The sequence below is a fragment of the Alosa sapidissima genome, chromosome 3 (assembly GCF_018492685.1).
Source record: "Alosa sapidissima isolate fAloSap1 chromosome 3, fAloSap1.pri, whole genome shotgun sequence".
NCBI classification, from domain to species: domain Eukaryota; kingdom Metazoa; phylum Chordata; class Actinopteri; order Clupeiformes; family Clupeidae; genus Alosa; species Alosa sapidissima.
In genome coordinates this window covers 18,337,783-18,355,323 of record NC_055959.1, presented here as the reverse complement: position 1 = coordinate 18,355,323, position 17,541 = coordinate 18,337,783, and the positions used below count along the sequence as shown (strand labels likewise).

The 17,541-nt window shown below is 47.2% G+C and overlaps 1 protein-coding gene across 4 annotated transcripts in view; it reads left to right on the top strand.

The window, feature by feature from the left end:
- The window catches only part of mrtfaa (myocardin related transcription factor Aa), a 47,358-nt gene that overhangs the window by 15,246 nt on the left and 14,571 nt on the right, over positions 1-17,541 (top strand). For 2 of the 4 annotated variants that reach the window (XM_042087925.1, XM_042087926.1), the window contains exon 3: positions 9,813-9,878. In XM_042087925.1, coding sequence (XP_041943859.1) covers positions 9,813-9,878 — 66 coding nt within the window. Of the gene's footprint in view, positions 1-3,857; positions 4,673-9,812; positions 9,879-17,541 lie in introns of those variants that run through there. The other 2 variants (XM_042087927.1, XM_042087928.1) reach the window with 2 other exon arrangements.

Here is a 17,541-nt window from a genome sequence, read left to right as displayed (position 1 = left end):
GCTCCCCCTAGCGTCTGTACGTGTCTACGTGTGCGAGCCCTCGCTCGGTCTGAAGCTCTTTTCATTTTCTTTGCATCTTCCGTCAAGGGTTTTCGCTGCTTCTTGCTCGCGCCGGCTCTGCCATTATACACACGTTTGCAACAATCGCTAGCCGGGTTTTGTTAGCCTGCCAGCCTCTGTGCTGGGGATGCAGGATGTAAACTGATCCTGCTTCTCGCAATGTCTGAGACTTTGTGAGACTGAAGGTTGCGGGTAGGATATACCGAACTTGGAAGTGGGAGATTCTTCCTACAGGCAGTAGGGGCGGGCGAGAGTTTTCATTTACCCTCTAATGAGTCATTTAACCATATACCGACTTACGAAGATGATTAATTAACACGAAAATGTTGCCTCGTGTCCCTTTAAATCAAAGAAGAGAGAGAGAGATAGAGAGACTGGTATCGCCATGGCGTTAACCTCATTAGAAGCACTTTCTCCTCTTCTGACGCACATGTTTGGCAGAGGCGTCTCTGGCAGACAGAGATGAGATGAAGATGATCCAGAAGGAGATTGAGATTGTATGTGTGGATGAAAAGGAGTTGCGTTAAGATGAACTGCATCTCTCAGGCTGAAGCTTAAAACACCTAAAATTCGCTGTAGAAAAAAAGTTGTTTTTCGACAATCTTATTGGCCCTTTGTCATAGGGCTATCGCCCATGAAGTGTGTGAAACAGTCTGGCCAGAGTGGTGCGGATAGGGGAACAGGAAAGCGGAGAGGAGGAAATCCCTACCCCATGGGGACCGGCATGTATAAAACAGGCCATTTCAGTTCAGCATGGGACTGTACTGAACTACAGGAAGTGGCTAAAGGTGACCTCACCACATCACTGTCCTAATGAGCACACATCTGGAAGACACTGCCTCCCACACTCTGCTTTTAGGCTGCCACCTGGTGGCCATAGAGGATACTACAGGCCAACAGTGGCAACCTCAGTAAGTGGCATGCCATATCTGAAGGATTCTGCATCTTTCACTCACTCTCTCTCTCTCTCACACACACACACACACAGACAGAGACAGTAGGTGGAACATGGACATTTGGACATCATTTTGATTAAACTATTACTACATGGGGTACATTATATTCTGATCAGGTGCTCTCAAGCGCTCTAGAAACTTTGATTGGAATAGGCGATGCTGCTTTGCTTTTGCTTGAGAAACTACAGCAGGCAACCCGATTGACCGTATACATGGTTGTGTGACCTCTTTCATTCCAATTAAAATTCTAATCGGATTGCCAGTTTCATTCCGATCTTTATACACTGCCGTTCCAAAGTTTTGGGTCACTTAGAAATGTCCTTGTTTTCATCATTAATGTTGTAAATGACTTGTAGAAAGAAATGTCTGATCTTTAATGCAATATTTACATAGCCCATTATCAGCAACCATTCATCCAATGTTCCAAAGGCACATTCTGTTTACTATCATTTTAAAAGACTAACTGAGAAAACATTGGAAACCCCTTTTGCAATTATGTAAGCACATAATGTAATCTGAAAACTGCTGCCCTGATTGAAAAAAAAAACAGCGCAACTAATCTCTGCTTGTATTCTGTCAATAATGGAGTGGAATGGAAATTTCCAAATGACCCCAAACTTTTAAACGGTAGTAAAATGTGTTGCTTTTATTCTGATCGAATTAAAAGCGTCCATGTAAACCTGTGTGTGTGTGTGTGTGTCCATCCAGTAGTCACAGGAGTAGGCCTATCAGTGAGAAATTCTAGCTGAGCTAGAGGCACAGGTGATGTGGCGTTGGATATAGCCCCTCAGGCCAGCTGGTCCTGCTATTTTAAAACCCCTCTTGCCCCCATGGTGCAAGCCGCCACCCCAGTGGAATGGGCTTCATTTGAGACTTGTTTACCACTCTCTCTCCCCCCTTCCTGAGGAAGACCACAGTGAAGATCATGACAAAGATGACACTTTATAAAAGTCTGACATTTAATACGTAGAACTCTGATGGTCATTAAAATGTATGCACACCTGACCTGTAGACAAATTTAAATGTGCATGTTCAATTACAAAGCATCCGGTCATCAATCACTTTTGCACCTTTCTCAATTCAAGAACTTGTTTAATAGGAACCGTATTTAGCATTATGCAGTATTTCCACTGACCAGAGTTCTTGGAGATGGTTGCAATTACAGGAACTTGCCACACCGACACCAACTTGGAATCCCTAATGACAAAACGGTTCCCTTTCTAATCTGAATTTCTCTAATCCCTGCTGTTTACCAGTGAAGGGTCAGACACATATGCTTTCGCCTTAAGCTGCATGCAACATGGAAGGAAGAAAAGACAGAAATGGTTGCTGGACGTCTCCACATCAAACAGTGAACCAGCCTTAGAGCAGAACGGCTGCAGGGAGAAAATGGAGCTATAAGTAGCCGGGAACCGCTAAGAAGACCCTGACCTGGATGGTGGGGCTGAGGTTTTGTTCCAGCACAGCAGTATTAAAGCCCCCCTTCCAACCCTCTCAACAAAGGACTTGGCTAGTGCACAGTGGTCTTTCAACACACTGATTAAGCTACACACACACACGCGCACACACATACATACACACATTTAGGGATGCACACTCATCAGGCTTTGAGAACTGTGGAAGGAAATAAAGGTTAATTAAATACCCGTCAGTGACTTGCTACTGCAAGAGCTGGACCAGGAGGAACACGGATCCCCCCTGGCTGACCGTGTGTGTGTGTGTGTGTGTGTGTTTTCTTGCTTGCAGCTGCCGTCAGCAGTTCCAGCTGATGTGTGCAACAAGCGCACACACACACACATGAAGGGGGATAATCTCTGCGTATGCACGGTTAGCGCCTTATCTGCGCATGAGCACGGATCAGAGGCTGAATTCGTCACCCCCTGCTACCCCCTGACACACACGCGTGCACACACACACCAACACAAACACACACATACGCACTCCCCCCCTCATCAAAGAGGAGAGTGTGAATACACACAGACAAGACTCCTAATGCCCCAATGCAAACGCACATGCACACAAACACACACACAGACACACAAATATGTGCATATAGTTCTACATTGTGCATGTGTTGAGACCCCACTGTTGATAAGCTCTCGCATGGCAGGAGGGCTTTAGGCAGGCACACACACGTTAACACAGACTCACATCGACTAATGCGTTCTCAGGGGGAAAAGGCCTGTACGTGTGCCAGACCTTTGTGCGTGCGCCTCTGTTTATACCACACTACGCTTGCCCGGCTGCTGAGGTCAGCCGCAGGTTTTTGTCGGATTTCATCACAAACCGCTCAGAGGACAAAAAACGCCAGAAGATGTGTGGAGAGATGAGTGAAGTCCTCTGCCCTACCCACACACCCCACACCTCCACCCGCACCCCTTCTCCAGCCCCCAAGGGCAAGAGGGCACAAAAAAGCCCATCGTCTGCAGAAGGCTAGGTCCTGAGCGGGGGGGGGGGGGGGGTAAAATGTCACAGCTTGTGCTTCTCAGAAAGGTTGCTTTGTTTTACTTGTGTGAGTGCAGGCCCTGTGGATAAAGTGTGTGTGTGGTGTGTGTGTGTGTGTGATTCACTCCTAGTTCTGAGTGTGTTGAGCTATTGCCGGTGCTTCGCTTGGTCTGCTGTAATGCAGAGTGACCACCTTGCTCTCCTGGAGTCCAGGGGCTATCTTCCTTAAGGGGACTTCAATGAAAAAAAGGCTTTTTCTCAGAGGTCATCTGCTCTTGAGAAAAAGAGAGTAGTCTGTTGGGAGGCCAGAACTGTGTGTGTGTGTGTGTGTGTGTGTTTCCCTTGCGCTTGCTTGTGGCAGGACAGCCGGCTGAATGAGTGACTGGAGCAGCAGCTGTGACAGGGTGTTCAATCACAGACGCACCACTGTCCCACTCACTCTCCCACTCACTCTCTTTTACACACACACACACACACACACACTCACACACACACACACTCACACTCACACACACGCCTGCTCACGTCCATACACACGCCCACTCTGTTTATCACTCCCAGGGTAGCTGCAGTAGCCGGTGGTCACACAGAAAGAGTTGAGCACTGACATGCAAGCTGATTTGTCCTTCTTTTTTGTTTTGCCTCGGCTTAGCGGGTTCTTTCTTTTCTTTCTTTTTTCATATTTCTTTCCTCCCCCCCCCCGTGACTCATTCCACACCAACCCGGCGTGAAGCATCAGCACATCTTGTTCGTAGCGGCTGTCAAGGATAAGGAATAGAGGCCAGGAGAGGAGACGTGGTGCTGAGATATTACTGCGTCCTGGAGGCTTGACTGTTTATTTCTCACAACCTGAAGCCAGCCAGAGCCTCCAGCCGCCAGGGTCTGCAGGAAACCAATCTGGAAGCTACTCTCTTTAAGGAGCTCATCACTTGGACTTGCCCTTTGCAGCGTTTTCAACTAGTTGCAAAGTCTCCTTTGGGATTTTCTTCCAGGGCCAGTGAACTTGTAAGGATCCAGTCTGAGTGAAGTTTTGTTTTTGTTTTTTTGGGGGATATTTTCCCTTCTTTTTCTTCTTGAGATGATGCTGGACACAAATCCGTGCCTGCGCATTAGTCCTTCCTCATTCGGGACCCGTCCAATCACCAGCGCCATGGAGAAGCAAGCCAGGCGATTGGACTACAAGCGACGTGCCTGTCAGAGTTTGAGGGAAGGTGGGACTCCTGCTCGCTTCGTTTTGCATGCTCACACGCACGGCATGCATCTACTTCTGCACTGTGGCAAGCATCATGTTTCATGTGCTCACGTCTAAGCTTTCAGTTGTCTGTCATTGATTTTGATGGTCCTCGCTAACCTCCACCTAAAAGTTGTTTAGTCAGCAAATTTCTGCTCCGCTGCCTGTAGTGATAGCGGCTGACCATGACATCAGTAGAGGATTGAGTAGAGGGGCATAGCCCCCCCCCCCCTCCCTTTCAACCCCCCGGCCAATCCACAGCTCCAGATAAAGCCCAGAGTCTCCCTGGGCTGGCGCCAAGGAGCCAGTAGCCAAGAGCCAAATGGATTTGAACCCAAGGACTTCGAGGCCTACACTCTCTTTCCCAGGGTCTGAGGCCGACCCGTTTGCCAAGACATAAGTTGTGCACATGCAACTCACAACGTGATGTATCGCCTTGGCGCGAGGCATTCTCAAATGCTCTTCCGACACACGGTACAGCTATACGGACGATTACACTGGAAAAGTACAGCGTTCAGAGATTTGTGATGCACATGCTGTCACTTCCAGAGATACCTCACAAGCGACTGAGATGAGTACTGATACGCCCCTTACTGGATTGCACACTGTAACACATACTGCCTTGGCCAGAGAATTGCAAATGGCACACCAACATTCAGCGAGGCCTAGCCCGGGGTTGAGCTTGTGTGCTCAGAAGACCCTCAGAGAAGACTAGACACGGAGGTTAGGGGGCAGGTGAATTGCAGGTGTCTGAGTTTTGCTAGTTGCAGTATGGGAGGTTTGAGACGAAGAATGGGGCATAATTTACAGTAATGTTACCAACTAGATGTACCGCAGAGCGGTACAAAATATGACCACCGCCCAGTCCAGCACATTTTTTCCACAAAAATAAATCACGCTGAAAGGCCTATATGATTCTAACTGTCTCACTAAATTGCATTATCCATACTCAATTCTCACTGGTATCTGCTAGACAACAAGTACCAAAACATGATTAGTTCATAGATTTCACATGTAAAATTAATTTTATGCAACCCCACCCCCATCTTGCCTGTTCATAATTCTGAGAAATTCTTGAATTGTGTGCATGTGTGCGTGTACATGTTTATGTTTATGTGTGTGTGTGTGTGTGTGTGTGTGTGTGTGTGCGTGCTTGTGTGCTTGTGTGTTTGCCTGCGTATGTGTGTTTGTGCATGTGCATGCATGCGTACATATGTCTACTGTGTGAGTATGTCATACATATGATTACTGTGAATGTATGTGTGTGCGTGTGTATCTGTTTATGCACATGTGTGCACATGGAATGGGTTAACATGACCCCTGGAGGCAAACATACGGAAAAAATTGGTCATCCTAGGCCCTACGGTTCTCAAGATATTCACAGAAAACTGTGTCTGCCCTACCCTCCTTTCGGGGGGTCCAGTACAGCGGGGGGGCTACAGATCAAAACAAAAAACGATTGTTCCATGCTATCCATGTGGGGTTACATGCCCACCAAGTTTCGTGTACCCCGGTCTTTCAGTGTCCCGGGAATCCTTGTTGGTGTACGGTAACTAAATGTACACATAAATTATTTTATTGTAGGGCCCCCCATGAACGAAAGTTCACAAAACTTGGCATGCATTCGGAGGGTGTCATAATGATCCTACACTTTCAATTTCGTGCAGTTTTGACCATGTCAGCCAGAGATATTGTGATGAAAACACCTAATTTTTTGCTTTTTAATTTTTAACTAGGTGGCGCTAGTTTTGACTATGTTAGGTCACAGATACCTGCGATTACAACACCTCATTTTTACTTTTTTGTGTTTAACTAGGTGGCGCTATACATTAAATGAGTGGTTATGGAATGGGTTGACATGGCCCCTTGAGATCAACATAAAAAAAAAAATGGTCCTCCTAAACCTTACGGTTCTCGAGATATTCACAGAAAACTGTATCTGCCCTACCCTCCTTTCGGGGGGTGCAGTCCAGCGGGGGGGCTACAGATCAAAACGAAAAACGATGGTTCCATGCTATCCATATGGGGTTACATGCTCACCAAGTTTCGTCTACCCCGGTCTTTCAATGTCCCGGGAATCCTTGACGGAAATTTGGACATGCGAAAAAAAAAAAAAAAAAAAAAAGAAAAGAAAAAAAAAAATCTGACTAAACCTATATGACCGCCGCTTCGCTGCGCGGCGGTCATAATAACTCATTGGGTGCAGCCCCAAAGGCAGATTGGGTTCCCAGCTATTACACCGCAGGACACAAATAGAAGGCGGCAGCAGAGAGAGAGGATGGGTGACAGCAGGGGAAGGGTTGCATGTCAGGACAGAGGGAGGGAGGGAGAGAGAGAGGGAGAGAGAGAGATTGCGAGGCAGAGTGGAAGAGGGCACAGATGAAGGGTAAATGGAAGAGAGGAAGTGTGATATTCCTCGAGAAAGTGAAGTTTTTTCCAGCAGTCGGAAACAACCAATCCTTGAAGCACTCTCTCACATACACGTACAAACAGCACACTCAGGGCTGTCAAATTTTCCAGCTAGCACCTCTTTTTTTGCCCAAGGAGCCTAGGTGTCTATGCATGTATCACGTATAAGCTCACGTTGCGTGTACATGCCTTGCGTGTGTGTGTGTATGTTTGTGTGTCTGCTCACTGACACAAACTGTTTCAAGACACCCACACACAGGTTATCAGCCTGTGGGTGTCGGGTGAGAAGCAGCAGCAGGCAGAGAGCTCACACATCCCACGCTGCACTGCACACTCCTGGGCCAGGCAGACTCAGAGCCCTCCGGCCAGCCAGGGTGGTCCAGATCGGACAAAGGCACATCTAGAGTCTATGATGCTAACCGACTAACTGAGAAACCGTTGCACACTCAAACTCTGAGGCTGAGACTTCGAGGCATATTTTGGCACTGTACAACTTCATTATGGTCATCAGGGTGGTCTATACTCACAGAGCAGAGAGGACCTTAGGACCGGCTTGTGGACCTGTTGAGTATGGGAACTCTGCAGTGCTACTCATCGAGTGTTATCGAGTGCTCTTGAGAATTCGATTTCAGTTTTGAGTGAAGCATGATGTTAGCAGGTGTTATGTCGGCTTATAGAGGTGTGAATAGAGCAGAATTCAGGTGTGAATACAGGTATGAATACAAAAATACCAGTTGATGTTTTCATAACACATTGTTCCTGCAGTGAAAAGTCACTTAAGCTTGTTGGACATGTAGTCGCTGTAGTGCTATTCGTTGAGTCTCTAACGGCTCCCACACACAGTTCCGTCAACGCATGCCAGTGGGTGTTCCCGATGGTAGCAATGCAAATTACTTGAAGTATATCCGTAACTTGATTGGCTGGTGCCTTCTGTCATTGTTCGTCGGTGCAGCAAAAGTTGAACTTTCCAACGCAAGCGACAGGAGCAACGCGACGCAACAGACCCACAATTCAGTTCGGCAACGGATGACGTAAGCCCATGTAAAGTGGATGGGATGCGTCTCCAGCACTGCACCGCACACAACTGTGTGTGGGAGCCGTAAGTGTCTCAGGCTTAGAGAGTTGGAAGAACTTGATGAAGACAGGAATTAGACAAAAGTTTGGGGTTCAGCATGATATCCCATCAGGCTGGTGTGTATACATAGAGCAGAAATGTGCCTATGTAATAATGTGGCCAGTGTGCTAATGTGTGAGAAGCTCATAGAGATCAGGATGGACTGTGAAGCCTAGAGCGACAAAGATTAGATGATGTATTGGGGTCCGGCATTACAGTGAATCGGCTTTCAAGTTGATCCCACGCTGTGTGTTTTCCCACACACAAGCTAGCCAACGGTACAGCCATTCATTTCAGGTCAGACCAGGCCTTCCTGTTGTGTGTGTCTGTGTGTGTGGGTGTGTGAGAGAGAGACAAGCCCTCTCATAATCAGGACACAGTTGAACCTCACAACAGGTGCAGCTGCATATATATATAGGTGCTGCAGGTGTTGTCGATTAAATATAGACACCTGTTAAAAGTTCACTGTGCAACTCACTGCCAAGCATTTTGGCACCTCTCTCCTCTCTGACTTGCCCCCCACCCCCATCCTCCCTCTGTGCTCACCCCACAGGCAAACACTCTGTCAGTCTAACATTGCACTAGTACAAACACAAGACTCACAGTGATTGCTGGGAGCATGTGATGATACCGAGAAGTGCCGCAGGGAAGTGGCGAGAGAGAGTGAGAGAGAGCAACCAATACATCTGTTTGTTGCAGCACATACCCAAATACTGGACCACTGACATTGCATGCCCAGGTCGTTGCCCTAAATTGAATTGACCTTTCTATAAGCCGTGCACTGTATATCCATTGATGGTGTTATGCAACCATTATACACACACAACACACACCTCACTCTGCCCTTTGATGCTACAGCAATGTTTCATAAATTAACTATTGGTATGAGGTTTTAGGCCTCGGAAAGGTGATTATTTTTTCATCTGTTCAATTCCGCTTCTGAAGATTACAACACAATAAAGGTACAAAATACTTTTAATATAAGGTACTATATACTTTTTTTACTGGTTTAACTCTAGATCTGATCATATGACTTGCATCATGATGGACATGTCCTTAGTCCGCAAGGACTGCCTGTGTTTTTATTTTTCAAGCTCCTCGAGCCTTTAGTCTGTTTTTAAAAGCACTTGAGTTGTTTGGCAATAGCTGAACATGTGCTGTTTTGAATAAGGACACTCCCACCAAGAAACAATTGTCAGCCATGCAAAAGTGTCTGTGTCTGTGGTAAGCGATGTCACATATACACACATTTGCAGAAACAGGAAGTGTGCGTAACCTCCTCCCCCCCCCTGTCGTTTCCCTTCTTTGAGCCTTATAACGTCTCAGTCGTGTGTTTAAAAAACGCCTGTCGAAAGAGGACTCAGGGAGGGCGAGGGGGATCTCTGTGTGCTCAGGTGCTCTCTTGACCACCATCAGGGAGCTCCCCCACCTTTACCTGGCGACAAGACTGGGGTGCAGTACGCGCTTACAAGGAAAATGTAAATTTCAGATATTGTGTTTCATTTGTGCATTATATGTTTGTTTGTTCGTTTGTTTGTTTTGTGATACTGCTCCTTATTTGACGCTAATATTTTCTGTGTGTTTTTTTGTGTTTCAGTTCTCCAGCTCAAGCTACAGCAGAGACGGACTCGGGAGGAGCTGGTGAGCCAGGGGATCATGCCACGTAAGTAACCTCTCCATCAGTGCTCTGTCCTGCTCTACCATCTTGTTCTCTGTCCAGCCTTGGTCACTCGTTAGCTTAGTCTTAGACAAGATTTTTTAAATATGCAGGAGTAGCTTGATAGCCTTTATGAAAGTGCCACAAAGTTAATCGCTAAAACTTGGCAGGAGTTGGGGTAAAATGAAGGAGCAGAAACTGAACTTTTAGTAGGATTTTTTTTGTATTTGCCTAATCAAGGCGTAGTGATTGGTGTCTTTGATCACTGTTCTGACAACATAGGTTTGAGTCTGTCGTTTTAATCATGAACGATCCGAGGTCTGTTTCACATGCGAAGTCAGTTCTCTAAATTGCCATTCCCCTCCCCATTACCAGAATGGCTCTTCAAGGACTGTTTTATGAATATTGATGCATTCGAAAGTACCATAGACAGTAGTCTAACAGTTTGGATCAGAGACACTTTCAAAGCTCCCTTTCAAGAAGGCTGAGAAAACTGTATTTCCTATGCAACAGCATATCTTGAATTTTCAGTGCGGTTTTGTGCCTCACAAGAACATTCGGTTGCTCCATCCTGCCTGAACACGGTGACGTGGTTTGTAGGTCAGCTCGTAAAGGTGAACCAGTCCGTCGTCTTCCGGCTCTTCCTCACAGTACTCTGAAGTGTCTTCCGCTGTGGCAGTTCATTCATCACACGAATCGCGTTTGTCTGCCAGCGACACTCGTGTTGATTCTTTTTGGCTCCTGACCTTTTGCAAAGTTGCTAGAGTTGGTGGTTAGGCTAATCGCTGGCACGATGGGCCTTTTCGCGTTCCTGTTTTTCTTTTCTTCTTTGTGTCAAATTAGGAGGTTTGCTAAGCAAAGCTTGGGCGACAGCGCTGACGCACAAACGTGGCGAGGCCTCGGCTCAAGAATAAGTCGCCAAGGGTTTATTTGCAGCCATGAAGACATGTTTTTTTTGTTATGGGTCGTTTTTTTTTTTTTGCAGTCTTGCCAAGGGCTGTCCCTCGAGGGGGCCCAGGTTGTGGTGGTACCGGGCTGTAGGGATGGGGGTAGTAGTGGCCAAGAGCCACTCACTCCGTTTCGCTTTCAAGCCTGGTAAGCGCCTGATTGAAAGATGAAGGTGGCAGTTCCAGGTGGTTTCAGTGTACCACAACGGACAAATGCCACTGCTCAGTCGTCTAAAAAATAATACAACTGTCTGTCCCTCCGTCCAGCTCGGGACCATGATGACGCTGCTCTGGCTGAGCTCTCTGTCTTGTCGCAGTGACGAGGCAGAGATAGGGTCGGTAAGAGTGGGAGCTTGTTTTTCACACGCTCCTGTCTTATGCACACGCCATGCTTGTCGGGACTTGGGGGGACGAGCTGTTTGAAGGATGTCGCGTCCCATCATCCTCCCAGACTGTGACTGCTTTGTCTTCTTCAGGGGGAGATGGGGAGTGGGGTGGGTGGGGGGGGGGGGGGTGGGTTGGAGGCGGCCATGTTGAAGCCGTTTCCCTCTGCCAGACTCGCTGTGTCAGCTCGGTCTCGGCCTTCCCTCCTGTCAGAGAGCATCACCATCACCCTGGACACTCATGATAAACGATGTGTGTTTATATGTATGTGTTCATTTTGATTAATGTACCCTTAGCCTAATTGCCTAGACTGACGGCTTTGTTCAGGAGCCAGGTGCTTTCCGCTAGCAGGCTGCCAGTGGGTTTTAAAAGAGGGGTACTTGTGTGTGTGTGTGTGGGGGGGGGGGGGGTGGGGGGGGTGGTGTGTGTGTCTGATGTGGTTCTGCAATCACCACTGGCCCAACTTCCTTCAGAGTGTCCAGTGTAGTTCTGCTTTCATAGTGTTGTGTTGGTGGACTGGTGATGATGGTGTGTGTGTGTGTGTGTGTGGGGGGGTGTGGGGTGGGGGGGGGGGGGGGGGGGGGGGCACAACAAAAGATAGAAAAAGAGAGAGAGGAGTCTAGGAGGTTCTGTCTGTTCTCTGCTGGAATGTGATGACAAGACCAGGGGGGAGGAGCAGCGGGAGACAGACACAAGCAGAGGAGAGAGAGAGATGAAAGGCAGAGGAGGTGCAAATGGGGCAACACCATAGACTGTAAAAAATAGGGCAACACAAGGAGGGAGAAGCACACATATGCAACACAAGGAGGGGAGAAGCACACATATGCAACACAAGGAGGGGAGAAGCACACATATGCAACACAAGGAGGGAGAAGCACACATATGCAACACAAGGAGGGAGAAGCACACATATGCAACACAAGGAGGGAGAAGCACACATATGCAACACAAGGAGGGGAGAAGCACACATATGCAACACAAGGAGGGGAGAAACACACATATGCAACACAAGGAGGGGAGAAGCACACATATGCAACACAAGGAGGGGAGAAGCACACATATGCAACACAAGGAGGGGAGAAGCACACATATGCAACACAAGGAGGGAGAAGCACACATATGCAACACAAGGAGGGGAGAAGCACACATATGCAACACAAGGAGGGAGAAGCACACATATGCAACACAAGGAGGGGAGAAGCACACATATGCAACACAAGGAGGGAGAAGCACACATATGGCAGCTTTCTCTCCTCTCCCAGCTCACCTCCCCTCATCCTGCCCACACAGTTACCTGGGCCCAGCGCTGGCCTAACTATTTTCCTCCGAGCTTCATTTCTTTTCTACAATCTCCTTTTTTTTTTCTTCCTGCACATCAAAGTCAAAGTCTGCTTTATTGTCAATTTCTTCACATGCCCAGACATACAAAGATATCGAAATTACGTTTCTCACTATCCCACGGTGAAGACAAGACATATTTTACCAATTGAGTCCACAGACGAACATAACATTCAAGTAAACGATATGTTTAGGTTTGGTCTTTTTCACTTCTCCACTCGTTTTATGCAACCGTGCCAGAGAAAGAAAGAGGACATGGCCTGTGTGTGTGGCACCGCTCCAGCCAATCAGGGCGATGGAGGAAGCTGCACCCTGTGGCTGCAGAAGAGACGTTTTTAAAAAGAAAAAACTGCTGCTCTGAAAAAAAAGATGAGCAGAAGAGTGGATGAGAGAGAGAGTGAAAGAGTAAGAGAGAGAGGGAAGAGGGGGGGCAGAAATAAAGGGCTGTAGGGCAATGCTCAGTGTCAAGCACATTTGCTCTGTTGTGTTGACCCCAGGACTGGTCTCATTGGCCGGCTGGCCAGCAGCTCGGTGCATGTGGGCGGAAAGCGGTGCTTTGGCCCTGCTCGCAGCGCACTCCGGCCTAATATGCAGCAGCACCATGAGACGCTGGGCCTTAATCAAATTAGGACATGTCATGTTGCAACATATAAATAAATAAATAAATATGTATATATATAAGTGTATACATATGCAAACATACTAGTGTTTATCCTAATGACGACCTTTAAGGAGGGAGATACCAGAACTGGCCTGACACAAGCGCACATGATTCATTCTCATACTTGAATCTTGAGGTTACCAACTGAAGAAGCGGTGCCAACACAGCGTGGGACCGAACGTGCTCGAGGTTGGAAGTCACCGTGTTGGTGTCAACAGGAAATGCCATTTCATACATTTATCAGCACTTTTACCAGCCCAGTTTTGTACAGTTTTGCTCTTGTTTTTGGTGCCCTCTTAATATTTAACAGAGACCACAGTTTGGCTTTATAAACATATTCACCACTTCGGTGATGCATCATTTGCATGCGTGACCTGTCCTAGTATACAGGGGTGTTGGGTACAGAGAGTGACAGGGTGTGGGGCTATTATAGGTCTTATAATGATACGCCAACTTACCAGATATTTATATCTCACAGAGATCTATCTCGGCTTCTGGTGAAAGTGCAAAGAGCTTTTTCAGACAGTGCATCCACTGACAGCACCACCTCTTTGGCAACTGCTCGTTTTGATTTAGCAGCCGTGCATGAAATATGCATTATGCGCCTTGTATCGTCTCTGACGCCTTCCTGGTGTCGGTGAAATGCGAAAGCTGCCCCTGCCGCCTCGCTCCTCGGGCCCCTCACTCTTGTAGTCTCTTGTAGCTTCATGGCTACTCCAAGACACGGCGTTCCCTTGTCTGTTCCGGCGCTCGCCTCTTCCATTTAGTCGTGTCATGAAGAGTGAGAGGCTTTTTTAGGACTGCATGGAATGCACATTCAATTCTAGAAATCACTGCACCTGTCCAGCTGTGCATCCATCCACAACTGGTTGATGTAGGCTTGATAGCAGTTGGCCTGGTTGAAGCTGTTATGACCTGAAAACCTCTCTCACCCTGAATCATCTCGGACCTTGGGATATTATTCATTGTTAGTGATGATAGTTAAATATATAAATGAAATTTCATTGAACTGACTCACAGGGCTCTATTATGATGGTCAAAAGCGCGGCGCAAAGTGTATTCTTATCATGGTGCAAAGCGTATTCCTATTGTACACTCGAGTTTTTCGCCATGCCTGTCTCTTTTATTCTTTTATTGAGCAATGTGCTCAGAGGTGTGGCAACGACCTAAGGTGGGGTCTAGCACATTATCTAAAAATCGCCATTGTACACTATCTAAAAAGCATTATGCCACTGACCAAAACCTGGTCTATAGCGAGAGGCGCATATGAATTCGAACATTATTGGGGTAAGCTTTTTTCAGGCTATGTTTTTGATGGTAACCCATTGTCAGTCAATAGTGAAAGTAATCAACTGTGTATACTGTAACTGTTTTGTTGTAGACTATGGCACCACGGTGAAGTTTAGTTTCACTTTGCCAATTAGTTCAAATAATAGACAAGTGTAGGCTATACTCTGCTAGGTTTTAGTAAAGCATGATTTAGTGGAATACCTGTTCCATATGGTATCGTGTGTAAGCAGATTCCTTCAAATGCGCCGGTGACTATCAAAATTACAATGCGCTGTTTGAAGTCGCGCTGCTTGCTGTTAAAGGGAATTACAAATGTCACTCTCATTGGTTTAAAGGATGTTACGCCCAAAACACATCCATGACTGATTAAGAAACGTAAGACCATTTGTTTGCGCCAGGCGCCTGAGGTTTGATAACGTTTGATAACAAAACCACCCCCAATGTGGACTGGACAAACCCCTAAGCTATTAGCCAGTGACCATGCATTTTAGATTGCCAAAATAAAGCTCACAGGGTCCCTCCAGCAAGAGTATGCAACATTTGGACAACTGGTTACATTATCTTATGTTGAACGACCTTGACCTCTCCTTTTCAGGGTCTCCTGTTGTACTTGGTGCTGCTCTGTCGAATTTCCAGTGGAAAGCAGCTTCTAGGGCTATCAGCGTGCTCACTGGCTGTACTTCCAGTGAACTGAGCCCATCTGACCTAAGCGTGTGCCCCTTTCGCTATGCTCCTGCTGATGAACTGCGAGCAGCTTCGCTTGTAGAGCTCAGTGCCAATAACATCAAAGTCTCGGGTGAGGAAGGCAGATAACTGCGTGTGTGTGTGCCACCCATTCCCTTTGCTAAATCCATCTGCAGAGCCACGTTGCCTTAAATACTTTGGTCTCTGTAATGACTGCTCTGATGGAACAGTTTCCACCGATCACCTCTTCTAAGTGCACTAGTGTGTCACTAGTGTTTTTTTTTTACCAGTGGCCAGTTTACTGTGCCATCACTCAGCTTCACCCCCACAGTGGCCAACAGGGAGGGAGAGGCCCCAGCGATATAACCCAACTTAAAGGAATTTAATGAAGCTTGACACTGGATATGTGATAACGTCGTCAGTGGCGACACGGCGATTCAGCCTCTGTGTGGCTAATTAGTTATGATTTTAAAAAGTGCAGTTGGGGGATGGGGGGGGGGGGGGGGGGTTGTAGGGGGGGCACTCCAATTAGAGTGGTTACATAACAGCTTTGCAGAGGTTGCAGGAAGTGCAAGTCAAGCAGGAGGAGACGGAAGTGAAAGCACGGCTCATGAAAAGCTAAACACACGGGCCCGCTCTCCCCTGCTCTCGTCTTGCTCTCACTCTCTCTTCCCTTCCTCCGCCATCTTCATCAGTCTTTCATGAATTACCGAGTGGCGTGTTGCCTGCCCTGTTTGATGGTGGCACGCCGCAAGAAGAGGCCTCGTGAATTTTTCAGAGAAGCTGCCACTGCTAACGTTGCCCCTGCCGCCGCCGTGTGCGAGTTTGAAACACTGGCGACTTTGCCACCTAAAACTCCAGCCATCCCTCAGCCTGCAGCCAACTGCGAGCAGTATTGTCACCCCCCCCCCATCTCCGTCCGTCACTCCCAGTCATGTCAGGAGGGAATGAAAACATCCGCGGCATCAAAACAATGCATGAATAAATGAGCCGCGTTACGCAACTCGCGCAACGAGTGACTTGGAGAGTCAACTTCCCTTTTCAAGTTTGAGAAACAGACATCCAAGGGGCCAGGATTGTGAGAGGGTGGCGGCTTGATTTTGGTCCAGAACCCTCCAGCAGAGGGGGCTAGCGAGAGAGAGAGGGTGTGTGGAGAGGGAAGTATGGAGACACACATGATGCAGGCAGCCGCGCAGATAAAGAGAACTTGTCCCTCTGACCTCCCTGTCGCCGTGCAGTTACACCCACTGCCCATGGGACAGTGTTTGAGGACAGAGCTGGCCGATAGTGCGTAACATGGTGGGTTTGGGTGATATATTATCAAGTCCAAACTCAGTGGGGTGAACTGAAGCTTACACGTCACACTGCCAGCCCAGCCCAAGGCTCTTTGACCTACAGGTCACAAGTCAGCACTGTGCTGTCCTAGTTAGCGGGAGAGTGTGTATTGTGCACAAATTATCTGCCCCTTTTCTCTGTTTGCTCTCTTGTCCATCTCTATCTCTCTCTTTGTCCCCCCTCTATCCCTCTCTCCTGCCTATCCCTATCTTGTACTTTTGGTTTGATTGTGACTAATGAACATATGGAACGGCTTACAGATAAAAGAGAAGGAGTCTGTTAATGGATATGAGCTTGAACCCTTGAGAAGTTGTATTTGATGTAGCAAAGAATCTGTTGTCTTATCAGCAGATATTTCTTTCTTCATCTGTCTGCACCAATTTGATAGCACTAATCTGTTTACCTACCTGACCAACCAAAGGAAGTGACTATTGATCAGCCTTTGGTAGGGAGAAATTGTCTCTCTTTCATACCAAATTAATGTAACCCTCCCGTCCTACAGTATGTCCTTCTCAATTCTCAAGAGGAAAGCTGAACGCTAAGATGCTCATTAGCACCGCATTCATTTGGCACAGCTGAACCTGCACGTGCCGATAAACATTCTGGCTCCTGACAAGAAAGTTTAGAGGCTCTCTCTCTCTCTCTCTTTTTCTCTCAGTCTCAAATGTGCCGTGGTGAACTGTCGATATTTTTAGCACCCCCCGGACATCAATATCAGGGGAATTTAGCATTCTTTTGCAGAGGATACAATCTCTGTTATACTCCTAAAACAGACATTCTTCTCTATTCAGGAGGATTCAGGATTTTCCTCTGGCCCTGTAGGAATTTCTAGAAGCGTGTTTTTTCTTTGTACATCTCTCTCTTTTTCTCCCTCCATTGTGTGGCCTGGTGGTTGGCATGTTTTGAGTTTTCTCCTGCATTCCCTAAGGAAATGGCAGCATTTGAATCGCTCATATAATTTAGCGTGTGGTCGTTTGAAATGTATCGAGGCCAAACTAAATGAAATGCACAAGCATGTCGTGTAAAACAA